The sequence below is a fragment of the Lucilia cuprina genome, chromosome 2 (assembly GCF_022045245.1).
Source record: "Lucilia cuprina isolate Lc7/37 chromosome 2, ASM2204524v1, whole genome shotgun sequence".
NCBI classification, from domain to species: Eukaryota; Metazoa; Arthropoda; class Insecta; order Diptera; family Calliphoridae; genus Lucilia; species Lucilia cuprina.
The window spans coordinates 65112915-65127221 of NC_060950.1; the positions used below are offsets into that span (position 1 = coordinate 65112915).

At 28.8% G+C, this 14307-nt stretch overlaps 1 protein-coding gene across 1 annotated transcript in view; it reads right to left on the minus strand.

Moving 5' to 3' along the window:
* LOC111682928 overlaps nucleotides 1-8975 on the minus strand; it is an 18757-nt gene extending 9782 nt beyond the window's left edge. The window contains exons 1-3 of the mRNA XM_023444926.2: nucleotides 8825-8975; nucleotides 8608-8684; nucleotides 5-661 (exon numbers count right to left, since the gene is read on the minus strand). Coding sequence (XP_023300694.2) covers nucleotides 5-661; nucleotides 8608-8619 — 669 coding nt within the window. The 5' untranslated portion in view covers nucleotides 8620-8684; nucleotides 8825-8975. The remainder of the gene's footprint in view (nucleotides 1-4; nucleotides 662-8607; nucleotides 8685-8824) is intronic.
* Nucleotides 8976-14307: the final 5332 nt, after the last annotated feature.

Sequence of the window (14307 nt, forward strand, 5' to 3'; positions counted from 1 at the left end):
GCACTTTAACGGGCACCTGAACATGTTTGATCACTTCGTAGGGTTGAGGCACAGGTACCTTAACGGGATAAGGACGATCGACGGGCACATGTACGGGTACTTCTACCTTCTTGATAACCTCATAGGGTTGTGGTACATGAACGGGTACTTTAACGTATTCCTTAACGGGCACGGCTACCTTTTTGATCACTTCATAGGGTTGTGGCACTGGCACCTTAACCTGTACGGGAACATGTCTAATGTGTTCGACGGGATAAGGACGATCGACTACATGTGGTACAGGTATACCCTTGGTAATGGTAATAGTCTTGTGGACATCAGCCATTTTGCTAATGAGAAATTCTTGAGGCACACCATGACCACCACTGACAACATAACCACCACCATGACCACCACCGAGACCTGCAAAACCAGAATGACCATAATAACCAACTGCTGGTGCTGAATGAGCTATAATGGCATTACCGCTATGGCCATAGCCATGACCATGTGAAATGGAACCGTGTCCCAAATAACCAACATCCAAACCGGAATGACCATAACCGTAACCCAATTCGAGGAGACCACGTTTATCGAGTTTCTTTTCCAAAGGAACCTTTTCAGCAGATTTTTTCGCAGTTTCAGCGCAGGCGGAAGCCACCAGAAGTGTGGCGAGACAGATCTGCAAATAATAAGAAAGGAAGGAAGAGAGAGAGAGAGAGAGAGAAAAAGAAAATTAAAAAATTTGTTTAAATAGTTGAGGGTTTTAACTTTAAGTTTTTAAGTTGCGTTTCTTAAGAAGGTTGTTGTTTTTGTTAAAAAGTTGTTGTTGTTTTTTAATATGTATTAAAGTTTTAATACAAAACCAATTTATTGTTGTTGTAGTTTGCTTAAGCTATTGTTTTGCTTAATTACTTTCTTTGTTTTTATTTCAATCTTGTTTCAAAGTTTGTGTCTTAAATCTTTTGTTTTTTCCATTAAACAACTTTTAAACATTAACACCTTTTGTTTCAAAGTTAACCTAATGATTTCACATTATTTTATAGAATTTACTGCAGAAACTATAACATATACTCCAACACACAAACACAGGTGATGATATTTTTAGCAAAAACCTTGTTTAAAAACCTAAAAACTCTAAAATAAACAAAATTTATGCAAATTTTTCTTTTTGTGAACAAAAAAAATTTATGTGTCTGTTAAAACTGAAATTTCAAATGTTAAGATCAAACAGATCGACAAGCGGGATGAATAAGCAAGTTAACTGCTAGAGCAGAAACATGAATGAAAACTTGATTGAAATTTTAATTTCAAATAAAAAACCTGCTGCAAATAAAACAGTTTATTCACTTGAAATATGATTGGCGAAAAAGATATTAATAAATCAAAGTAATTTAAATGGAAAGATATAAAAACACCAGCTACCGGTTAATGGGTGAAACACAATTAAGGCGTTAAGCGTTAAACATTATTCGGATTCATCAAATTTCCACAAAAATAACCACAAAATCAAACAAACATCATTTAAAGCATTACAAAACTATTTCTAGTTTCAGATTATGACAAACTTGTCGAAATGGTTACTGAATACCCGAGTAATCGCTTAGTCAAATAGGCAATTAGACATATCAACCATAAACATCAATCCATTATTATGTTTTTCCTGATATTGTACTAAAAAATTAACAAACAAATTCACTATTTAAAAAAAACCCCGATTAACGATTAATCGAGTAACCGTTACCAATAACATGAAGTATTCTCCCATTCAATAAAAAACGCAAACTTCAAATAACATTAAAGTTTAAAGAAATTTAAACTGAAATAAAGTAAACGTATAAGCATTTAACTGTGATCATAAAAACAAACGAATAATCGGATAACCGGTAGAATTAGAACCAATAAGATTATACGAGTATTTGGTTTATAAACTAACCGAATAACATTTATATGAATTTTGTTTATTGCTAAAACCTCATTATTTAGTTAAATAAGCAGACAGTTTTCTAGTAATCGAATAAACGATTAATCGCTTAAATGATTATTCGGATAATCTATATTTTTGTTCTTGATTTACTTTTGTGCTCAAAAGTCTGCATTTTCCTAGACCTTAAAGTAAAACAATCTATGTGAGTAACTTACGAATCGGCTGGTGAATAATCGAATAAGAGGTAACGGTTTGCGAATAAACGAATAAGAAAATAAACGATTAATCGATCATTTCTATAATTTTGTCTCTTTATTTCAAAATTTTAATGCAACAACAACATTATTCAGTTGTTTCTGGTAATTTTAATTCACATTCATTGTAACCGATTAATCGGTTATACGATTAGTCGTACGATTATTCGCTTATTCAATTTTTTACAAATTTCTTTCTTTTTAATTAAATTGTAAATTTTTAACTTATTTCAGTTATTTTGCAGTCATGTTCCTAGTAAGCGATTAATCGGTTTTTCGATTATTCGAATAATTTTCCAATTTTTCTCTTGATTTTCAATTATAATAATGAAGCAATTACTTTAAACAAACTTTAATGTAAAAGCTATTCTATTTGAGTGATCTGAGAACCGGTTGGTCAGGAACCGAATAATCGTTTAAACGGTTATTCGATTATTTTTTTTGAACTTTCTGTCTTTTTTTAAGATTTTCTTAAAAAACTGCATTATTGAGTTAATTTAGTTTATAAGCAGCGAAATTTCGAGTAATCGATTAATCGGTTATTCGATTATTCGTATAATTTTGAAACTATTCTCTTGATTTTCAATTATTTTTAAAGGAATACTTACTTTAAACAAATTTTAATGTAAATGCTATTCTATTTGAGTGATCTGAAAACCGGTTAACAAGTAACCGAATAATGGTTTTTTTCTTTTGTTTTCTATTAAGTTCATTTCTATTTTCTTCTGCTTTGTTATTATATCTAAATAATTTTCTTGCTTTAACGTTATGTCGCTTTAACGCTTTATTGTGTGTGTGTGTTTGTGTGCGTATGTGATTGCCCTTACTCATACATATTTCAAAGTTTATTTTATCTTACTCATCATAGTTAAACTAACCGGCTTTTTAAATGTATTTTTTTATATTTTTTTGAAACCATATAAACAAAAAACTGTTTACATTTTGTTTTAAACCAATTTGTTTTTATGTTTTGTTTATGTATTTATTACCCAATTGGGGAGTTATTTGTTGACGGAAATATAACATGGTAATATGCTATTACAAAAACAAAAGAAATATTAACAATTATTGTTAATTTTTTTTTTTGATAATTTCTTTATGCATGAGTTAAGCGTGTGCTGTGTTGGGCATATTGATAGGCTGGTTAAACAATGTTTGTTTGCTGTTGTTGTTATTGGTTTTAAACAATTATTTGATAAAGTTAAACAAATTACTTGCATATAAAGAAAATAACAACAACTACAATAGTAGGCGAATAATATTGATAATAAATTAACTAAAAGTATTAAGAAACCCAGTGAATTGTTTCGTTTAAAGAGAAAATTGAAGAAAAAACGTTTGTGTCTTAAGTCTTTTGTTTTTCGTTTTGTTGTGAAGATTGTGAAAACATTAAGAAACACAAATCAAAATGGTAACTTGATTGACTAGCAATAACAGAAAACCCAGCAAATTGTTAAATTAAAAGAACAAAAGCAGAATTAAGAGATAATTTAAGAAAAAAGTTTGTGTCTTAAGTCTTTTGTTATTTTGGTTTTGAAAATTTTATAAAAATTAAGAAACACAAATGGAAATAGTTATTTGATTAACTTGCAATAACAGAAAACCCAGCAAATTGTTAAATTAAAAGAACAAAAGCAGAATTAGGAGAAAATTGAAGAAAAAAGTTTGTGTCTTAAGTCTTTTGATTTTTGGTTGTGAAAATTTTATAAAAATTAAAAAATACAAATCAAAATAGTAATTTTATTAACTTGCAATAACAGAAAACACAGCAAATTGTTAATTTAAAAGAACAAAAGCAGACTAAAGATCAAATTGACAGAAAAAGTTTGTGTCTTAAGTTTTTTGTTTTTGTCCGCAAGATTTTACGAAAATTGAATAAATAAATCAAATTAGTAACTTTATTAACTTAAAGACAATAAAACAAAGCCAGAAAATTTTTAAATTAAAAGAATTAAAGAGGAATAAAGAGCAAATTGACAGAAAAAGTTTGTGTCTTAAGTCTTTTGTTTAAGTTCGCAAAATTTTATGAAAATTGAGTAAAATATAACAAATTAGTAATTTTATTAATATTTAACAATAAAAACCCCAGCAAATTGTTAAATAAAAGTGAAATTAAGAGCAAATTGAAGAAAATAAGTTTGTGTCTTAAGTCTTTTGTTTTTATTAGGAAAATTTTAAGAAAATTAAGTAAAATCTATAAAAATAATAACTTTATTTACTTTAAACAATAAAAAAGCCAGCAAATTGTTAAATTAAAGAAACAAAAACACAAAAAAGGATGTTTCTTAAGTCTTTTGTTTTGAAAAAAAGTTTTTTTTTAGGAAATTTAGTTTTTTTTTTTTTTTGTTAAAAATTAAAACATTTCTAAAAGTTTAAGGTAATTATGATAATGTTTAGGTAAATTATTATTCAAATATTTTATTTTTATTAAATTTTTTATTAAATTTTTTATTAATTTATTTAAAAATATTTTTTCCTCTTTTTCTTGTTTTGTTTCTTTTTTTCTATTTGTCATTCGAGTCATGTTTTTCTGTTTTTTTTAGCTTTAAATGGTTTTGTTATATTATTGAAAATTTCACTTGTTATTGTTGTTGTTTTACTACGTATATGTGGTGTGTCTTTTCTTATTGTTGTCTTTTGCTGAGTTTTATTTTAGTTACAATTTTATTAAATTTAGTTATTGTTGCGTATTTTTGTTTTGTTTTAATATATATTTTGCAATATTTATATGAAATGCAAGTGTTTTTTTTTTTGTATTTATATGCTTTCGCTTAAATTTATTACCTAATAGTCTAGTTGTGGTTGTTGCTATTATTGTAAAGAAGGTATTTTTGATTAGATAATTGATTTTTTATAGCAACTGTAATAATTACAATTGTCAATTAATATGGGCAAGGTTGTCAATCTGAAACTCATAGCTTTTAGTTACTGCTTTACATATTTATTAAAGAAATAGTTTTTGAAAAGGAATTTTAACATATTTATTATGAAAATATATAATTTATACAAAAAATTAATAAAATTAAGAAATAAAATGTCTCTGAAAGCCAAAACTTGAACTTCAGATTATGAAAAGTTACTTAACATTGATGTCCTTTAAACTTTTCTAGTTTTAGCAGTTTAGGGTTGAAGAGGAGTTTGCTATAAACATCATATTGTAATGATATACAAGTAGACTTTTATGGAGTGTGTTGTATGTTAAGAAAATAAAGTTTTTTTTTAAAGGTTAAGCCTTTAACTTTTAAAGTTCTTTTAAAGTTTCAGACCTTTTTTAAAAACTGAAATCCTTAAAGTTATTTCTTATTAATTGAGTTCCTCTTAATGTTATTTTAAAGAATGCTAATTACATTAGAAACTGCAGTAAATTTTAAGAGTTTTTCTTTGAAAATATAAACTTGTTTCTATAATTGTTTTGTATAATTGCTATTTTACTTCAAAAAACTCAAAAGACTTTAGACTAATTGATCCAGCACTGTTCAAGTTAATACTTTGAATCAAATAGTTCAAAAGTGCAATATAATGCTCACATACATAAAACTTGAAAGAGAAAACAGTCTAGTAAACTTTAAACATTCTGTTCTTAATTCATAAAGTTATCAATGAGTTATTAAACACTCTACAGTTTAAAAATGAAATACATCACAACATTTACAAAAAGTTTTAATAAAAAGCTCTGGTTTTACACAAATAATCTTTCACCACTTTACTTGTAAAGTTAACAATGGTTTATTAAACACTTAACTGTTTCAAAATCTTGATTTTACAACCTTTTAGGCAGAAAGTTATCAATGACTTATTAAACATTTTACAGTTTAAAAAGAGAACACATCACTACATATGCATAAAGTTTTAAAAGCAAAAAACTCAGATTTTACAAGAATGATCTTTCACCACTTTACTCATAAAGTTAACAATGGTTTATTAAACATTTAACTGTTTTAAAAGAACCAAAATGTTGGTTTTACACGAATAATGTTTGAAAACACAACCTTCACATTAAAAATTGCCACTTTAAATCATCCACAAATTTAGCAATTGTTTATCGATACCTCAAACTTCATCGGGGTTTAAAGACAGTTTGATCATGGCTTTAGAACAAACTGCAAAGTTTAGCCTAAAGTTTGACAACGTGATCTACTTAAAGCAGCTTTAACTTATGCATTAAGTTATCAGTTATTTATTAGTCCTTTTTCGCATAAAAATTTCTTCTATAAATCGTACATAAATTTAACAATTGTTTATCAATAACTTAATGTATTCATTAGGTTTTGGGGACAGTCGTGGCTTAAGAACAAAGTGTGCAGAAATTTTACTTAAAGTTCAACAACAACAAGATCTATCTAAAGCAGATTTAGCAGGAGAGTATCATGCACTCTCTTTTAGGAGAAATTCTTAATGATCTCTTTAATCTTATATAAAGAACATTTAAAGATTTATAAAACAAATTAAGTATGAAAATTTGATTTATAAACCTTAGATTAGCTATCGTTTATCTATACCTTGAACTGTCCTTTTAAGGACAGTTGGATCGTGGCTTAAGAACAAAGAGAGGATAAAGTTTGCTTAAAGTTTAACAACAGGAACTATGTCAAGCAGCTCTAGCAGGATAGTATTGTGCACTCTCTCTTTCAGAAGAGTATTGAATTAATAACGTTTTGAAGTTTAAGCCACTAAACCAAAGGAAAGTTTTAATGATCTCTTTGATCTTCATTGTGGCTTTAATAAAAAGAAGGTTCGTTTAAAGTAATGATAACAAGATCTACCTAAAGAGTTTGTTAGGAGTTTGTTGTGCACTATCTTTCAGGAGAGTATGGAGAGAAGATCTAAGTTTTGTATGACCACTATGTCATACAAAACTTACACTGATCACTTTGATCATAATTTCATATAAAGTATAGTTTGATCTCTTTTTCGCAATGATCTTATTATGGTAAGAATGATGTGTTAAGTTCTCCAAAATATTAAACAAAAGTTAAGGAAACAAAAACGAAAAAAAATGTAACTGCAAAGAGAATAGATCACAATATCTCATATTAATTGTCTGTTTTTATTTCGGTTAATCTTTCTTTCATTAGTTATGTTTGTCTGTCTGTCGGTCTTTCCGTCTGCCTTTCTAATTGTCTGTCGTTTGTATGGTTATTTGTTCGTCTGTCCGTCTGTCTCTCTATTTGTTTATTGAAAACTTTAAGGGTTCTAAACGAGAGAATCTTATCTGGTTGTCTATTTGTTTGTACTATATATTTGTTGTTTGAAAAAAGTAAAGCTCTTAAATAAGAAGATCTTGTCTGTCTATCTGCTGGCTGTTTGTCTGTTTTTCGTCTGTCCATCTGTCTGTCTATTTGTTTATTGAAAACATTAAAGGTTCTTAACAAAAAAAGATTGTCTTAATTTATTTTTGTCTGCCTATATGTCTGTATATCTGTATGTCTGTTTGTGCTTTGAAAGCATTAAAGGTCCTAAGCGAAAGAAGCCATTCTGTCTGTCTGTCTTTCTGTCTGTCTGTCTGTCTGTCTGTCTGTCTGTCTGTCTGTCTTTCTTTATTTATGATTGACTGTCTATTTGTGTGTACATCTATCCACCTGTCTATTTATTTTTTCTTTAAAACATTAAGAGATCCTAAACGAGAGAAGTTTATCTGTCTATGTGTCTGTCCATCTGTCTGTCTTTTTTTTTCTTTATGTATGTCTGTCTCTCTGTGTAACTGCCTGGCTGTTTGTCCGTTTGTTCTTTAAAAACCTTAAAGCTCCCGAACGAGAGCAGCAAGACAGCTCTATATTCTTAGATGTGTGTTTTATCTTTTCAAGTTTATCTAGCAATGCTTACACGTCTGTCTATCCGTTTGTTTATTTATCTGTATGTTGACTTCTGTATTTGTATTTCTACTATTATTTCAATTCATCTTTCTGTGTGTTTATCTGGATACAGGAGAAGTCCTAAGCCTGAGACGCTAAAGGGCTTTAATGTAAGACAAGTTCTGAAGTATATATTTTTTTTTAAATTTCTCTTAAAATTCTAAACTAAAACTCTAGAATATAATCAAATTCAATGCTTTTCAAGATGTCATTACTTAAGCAAAACTTAAGACAAGTTTTAAAAAGTGTAAAAAGTTTTCAAACTGTTTTTGTTAAAGAAGTTTGCTTCATAGTAGTGTTATGTCGAGGATATACAAATTGAAATAAAATTTTCAAAATTTAAAAAAAAAAATATTTTTTCGATTTTTTTTAATTGCTTGTAAAAAATAAAATATTTATAAGTTTTTAGAACATCCAAAACAAATTGTGATATTAGAGTAATAAACACAGAATAGAAGACTTTATAAAAAGAAACAGGATTTCGTAAAATTCTTAAAAGAATTAAATATAAATTTAAAACAAGCACTTAACACTTTTCTTTTTTTTTCTTTTAAATATTAATTTATAAATTTCTCAAATAATTGTTAATACTTACAAATAATTTCATGATGATTTTATTAAAACAATAAACACACCCACTATAGGCAAAAAAATCTAGACAGCTTTAGTTCACTAAAAAAATAATAAAAAAAACATAATTTTAAATTAATGATTTTGTAATGAAATAAAATTTTCATAATTTTTATAATAAAACACTTTATATTGTTTGTTTTTTTTTGTTGATTTTTTTTTAATTAATAAAAATTAAGCACCTTGTTTTTTTTTTTTTTTGTTATAGGAAAATAAACAAAAATGTTTTTTTTATATATGAAAGAAGAAAAAAAAACACACAGACTATAAATAAAGGATTTGTAGAACCCGCTACGATTCCAAACCTTTAACTGGATGCTGTCTTTGGTCAGTTAGTGGCTTATATACTCCACACATTTATTACGATTAAAACACACAATTTCAATTTGAGTTTGAAATTTGATTTTGTATTTTGTCAGAGCCTCTGCTTTAGAGGAATTTGATAACGAGCAGAAAAAAAAGAAAACTTTAGCTTAAAGAGCGTGTACTCACAAAATTGTGTTTTTTTTTTTGTTATTAAAATGTATATAAATGTTAAATTATTTTTTTAAATTAACAAAAACAAAGCTTTGTTTTAGTTATTTATTTTAGACCACAAGAGTGGTTATTAGTGGGTTGTTTTAAAAGAGTTACCAACGGTTTTTGTATGGCTTACACACGAAAGTGAGAGTGTTTTTTTGGAGGCAAAAGCAAAAAGCTTTTAATGTTCATACAAATGAAACTGAGAGTGTTTGAAAAAAAAGCTTTTTTGGTTAAGTTCACACTAACACAAACCCTGCTTAAGTCAAGTTAATGTTGTTGAAAACTTTAAGATTTTCTTCACCAATACTAAAGCATTTTGAAAATATCACTCATACTACAAAACACTTGCCTAAGTATGGTTATGAAATTCATAAGTTTTAACTGCAATTTTAAACTGCTTAACTCACACATACTTAGGTATCTATAACACTATTACAAATAAAAGTTTTGTGTTAGTATTAGTAGTTCATTCCTTTTTGAAATTTAAGCTTTATAGTTTTTTGCTTATCAAACACAATTTGTTAAGTGTGTTAGTAGTGTTACCATTAAAATTAACATGATTTTCCTTAAATTATAATTTTCAGAAAAAAAGGAAAATCTAAGAAGAAAAAATCTAAAATAAACATAAATTCCTAAACAATATTTGTTTAAAATTCAAAATAAAGACAAAAAAATTTAAAAATTTTCTTAACTATACAACAGTAGCTAAAACACAGTCTCATAATAAAGTGGGTTAATTTCAGTGACGACATATGTCTGAACAAAAGTTTTTTAACTGATTATGTGAACAATAACAACTATTTCAAAAAAAAAAAAAAAAATAAACAAGAAACCAACAAGTGATAAAATTGCCTTATTTTAAATAAATTGTAATAAAATACTAATACAATTATGGTTAAATAAAAAATTCCTAGAAAAAAAAAATCCAAAAAAAATTTACAAAAAAATCGCAAAAAAAAATTTTACAAAAAAAATCACCAAAAAAAAAAATTCTTAAAAAATCTTTAAGTTGTTGGTAGTTGTTTTACAACAAACATTAAAACACAAATTAAAAAATCTAAGGTGTTTTGTTGCAAAAAAAAATTAAAAAAATCTCAAGGGAATTTGCAAATAATTAAATATTTAAAAAAGACAACAAAGTTTGTTTCTTAAGTCTTTTGTTTTTTTGTTTATATGGTCAATTAGAGTATTTTTGGGGTGTTAAGAAGACCAAACATTTAAACAATATCAAACAACAACAACAACATTAAACAGCTCTACTTTAATATCTACTCTAAACAAGGTTTGTTTCTTAAGTCTTTTGTTTTTTTATGGGCATTTAGTGTTTTATAGTTTTGGGGTGTTTAAAAAAAACAAGTAAATATTTTACATTTTAAATTTCTATATTTCAATAGTAATCAGTGTTAATTATAAAGTTGATAACTAAAATCATTTAAACACACATACATGGTTTTAGTTTTTCTTACGGCATTCGAAAAAAATTTAACTCAATTATCTATGAACATAGTTTATCAATTAGTAGCAAAAAATTTACCTTGTAAGTATGAATAGTATATCAATATTAAATGGCAATTATTATTACATTATTCACAAGCTTAATTTTATACAGTTTACTACACTATAACGATCTAGGTTTTAAATTCCTGAGCTTATGTTTGTAACAAAATGTAGTTTTTTACCAGTTCAAAGGTATACCTATTTTCTTAAAATTACTCTCAAGTCAATTGATCTATTGCCAATCCGTCCGTCTATCTGTGTGGCTGCCTGTCTGTCTCTCTCTCTCCGTCTTTCCATGTGTCTGTATGTCGGCAGCACTTCTTCAAATGTCCTTATACTTAAAACTTATTTATGACGAGTTCAAGTGCATCCGTCTATCTGTGTGGCTGCCTGCCTGTTTCTCTCTCACCTTCCGTCCGTGCAGAAGTTTGTCAACGGTTCTTATACTTAAAACTTAATTATGACGAGTTCAATCGCTCTTTTTTGAATTCTTAAGTTAGTAATGATCGTTAAGGTAATTTTCTGAAGGAAATCTTATATGGAGGATAATCTCAACTAACGATGGGTTAGTTTTAAGCCTTTTTTATGGGGGGCTTATATAATATATAAGTATAAGAGCATTAACTAAAAGTTGTATGGAAGCTAGGTGAAATAATGGATGGTTTCATAACTATTTTCCATAGGCTTCGTTCCTAGGACAATAGAAGATCATGTGCCAAATTTCATTGAATTATCTCCAAAATTGCGACCTCTAGTTTGATTAAAAGGTTTACAAGCCAGAAGAGTTTTGGTGCGTATAAAACTAATTTTAATCAGATATAGTATATGTTGAATTTTATCGCAATATTGGTGTTTTTAAAACAGTGATACTTGTTGTTAAACTAAATTCAGAGAGATCACTTGTATAGGGTTTAGGTGAGAGCTTTTGCTGGGGTTTATTCAAGCACCCATATTACCAGATTGTTACATGTTTGACCAGAGAAAACCAACCAAATTTCCCTTATTTTCATATAGGAAGTTGGTGCACCAAACTTAATTATATCAAAATTATTATCTTGTCTCCACCAGAAACAAATTTTAGAGCCTGACCGTCTTGACGATGATGCAAGAGTTGCTCCCCAACTCAGAGCTTGGTTGTCACATGTTTTCTTAGAATAAAACCCACCAACTGACCCTTATTTTCAAATAGGAAGTTGGTGCACCAAATATTATTATATCAAAAGTATTTTATGGTCTCCATCAGAAACAAATTTTAGAGCCTGACTGTCCTTTGAGGCAAGAGTTGCTTTCCAACTACATTAACTGCATAAATCTTTTATAAGACAGGTGGACAGACGGACGACCTTGGCCAGATCGTCGCATAACACAAATACTTTTGTGGATCTTCAACTAATATTTCAATCCATTATAAATGGAATAACAAAATTTCTGCACTCTAGCTCTTTCCATTCGGACACTAACGTACTTTGAATATCACAAACCATCTCTCACACATAGAAAGCAAATCAACACCATAAGGTACGATAATTTTCCAAAATTAAAAAAAGTAAGGAAAAACTTTTTGCATATATGTTGTAAATCTTCTAATACTTCACAGTCTTTTCATAAGAGGGATGTGCTTTTTATGTGATTTCAAATTCACTACATCCGAAGTCATTCTAAGGAAGTGATTTTTATGTTCTTCTTTGGACATTTGCAAATTTTGCATACATTCTACACACTTATAGAGAACAACCCATTCATCATCATATCTTACAAATTTAACACCACAATCACTTCTCTTGACTTAGGCAATAGCACCAAACTTAACCCGAACTAAAAACACATCGGTGTATCAGGTTTTAAACCAAGATTTTCTTCCTCCGAATTTGGTTCTAAACCATAGCCACTTTTTACACCTCTTTAATAACCAGAACAGGGCAGAGTCTAAAACTTTGGCCTGCAGGCTACTGGTTTACGTGATACCAGATTATGTTGTCCCCTGGTTCGACCCCATGTCATATCATTCCAAGGAAAGGACGAAGATAGATTTTATCATTAATATTTTATAGTCCCGGCATACTAGACGAACTGATAGCAACTATTTTTCCCTTGATTGCAATCAGACCGAAATGATGTCATTCATCAAGACTTCAAGAGTCTAAAACTCTGGCCTGCGGGCTACTGGTTTACGTGTTGTCAGATTATGTTGTCCCCTGGTTCGACCCCATGTCATGTCATTCCAAAGAAAGGACGAAGATAGATTTTATCATAGTCCCGGCAGATTAGACGAACTGATAGCAACTCTTTTCCCTCAGACCGAAATGATGTCATTCATCAAGACTTCAAGAGTCTAAAACTCTGGACCGCTGGGTACTGGTTTACTTGATGCCAGATTATATTGTCCTCTGGTTCGACCCCATGTCAGATCATACCAAGGAAAGGACGAAGATAGATTTGATCACCACCAGTTTATAGTCTCGTCAGACTAGACGAATTGATAGCAACCCTTTTCCCCTTGATCGCAATCACACCAAAATGATGTCCTTCATCCTCTTCTCTGGCTTATAAGAAAGCTTTGAACTAATACCCTTATAGAGTCAAGCTTTATATCATATCTGTATCAGGCCAATCGGTGATAGTCGACAGCTACATGGCCAATTGACTTTCTTCGAAGGAAAGGGGATCATTAATAAAATGGTGGCTAGAACCACAAAGATGCTAAGAAGTTACCCTAATGAGAGCAGCACAAAAAGTCCTGCTTTCAATAGGCAAGTCTAAGGTTGCAAGCCCAGCCATACATTACAAGAGCGGGTACAGATAAATGTAGAACGTTTATTAAAGGACGATACAACTTTGGAGCACTGTCATTGACATTCATTAAAATAAGATCCAAGGAAACAATAAAACATCCTTCCCATCGATTTGAACATTATTGCTTTATCAACCAGCATATATCATAAAAAAAGAGCGTTCAACTGGCACGATCAAGATCTATGTCCGGCTAAACATTCATACTTTTTTCTTTACGTCATATTGTGACAAAGATATACTGATTAATATCTGTCATATGAAAAGAAAAACAACCTTTTTCAAATAATAATCAAAACTCAATATTATCAAGTATGGATCAGAATTAAGTATTAAACTGTTTGCATATAATTAAAGAATTTTTGATGGACATTTAAAATGTCAATAAAAAACTGTCAACTGTGTGAATGCACTCACATGTGAGCGATAAATATTCGTATAAATTTCAAATATTTTGAAAGCCCTACTCAATGAATATTGATTAAGTTGAGTTAAGATGATGAAAATGATATTATTTTTTTCAGATTTTTAAAATAGATATTTTGCTCAACTGTTATCATCATTAGACAATCATTAGCTGTTTGCTAGTAAATCTTAAATAAAATAAAATTTATTTTAAATTGTTATTGCCATTTTAAATTAAGATCATATGGTTTGTTAATAATACACTTTTCCTCAAATGGCAGACACCATTCGGCTGTGTTAAGATATATATTTTTTTTTAACTAACTCCAGAATCAACCTATTATCAATTCCATTTATGATCATAATAAATACTCACAAGTATTATTAAGTGATTTTTTTCTTTCTCTCTATATTTTAACATTTATGATGTCTGTGTACCTGCGGCCAGTTT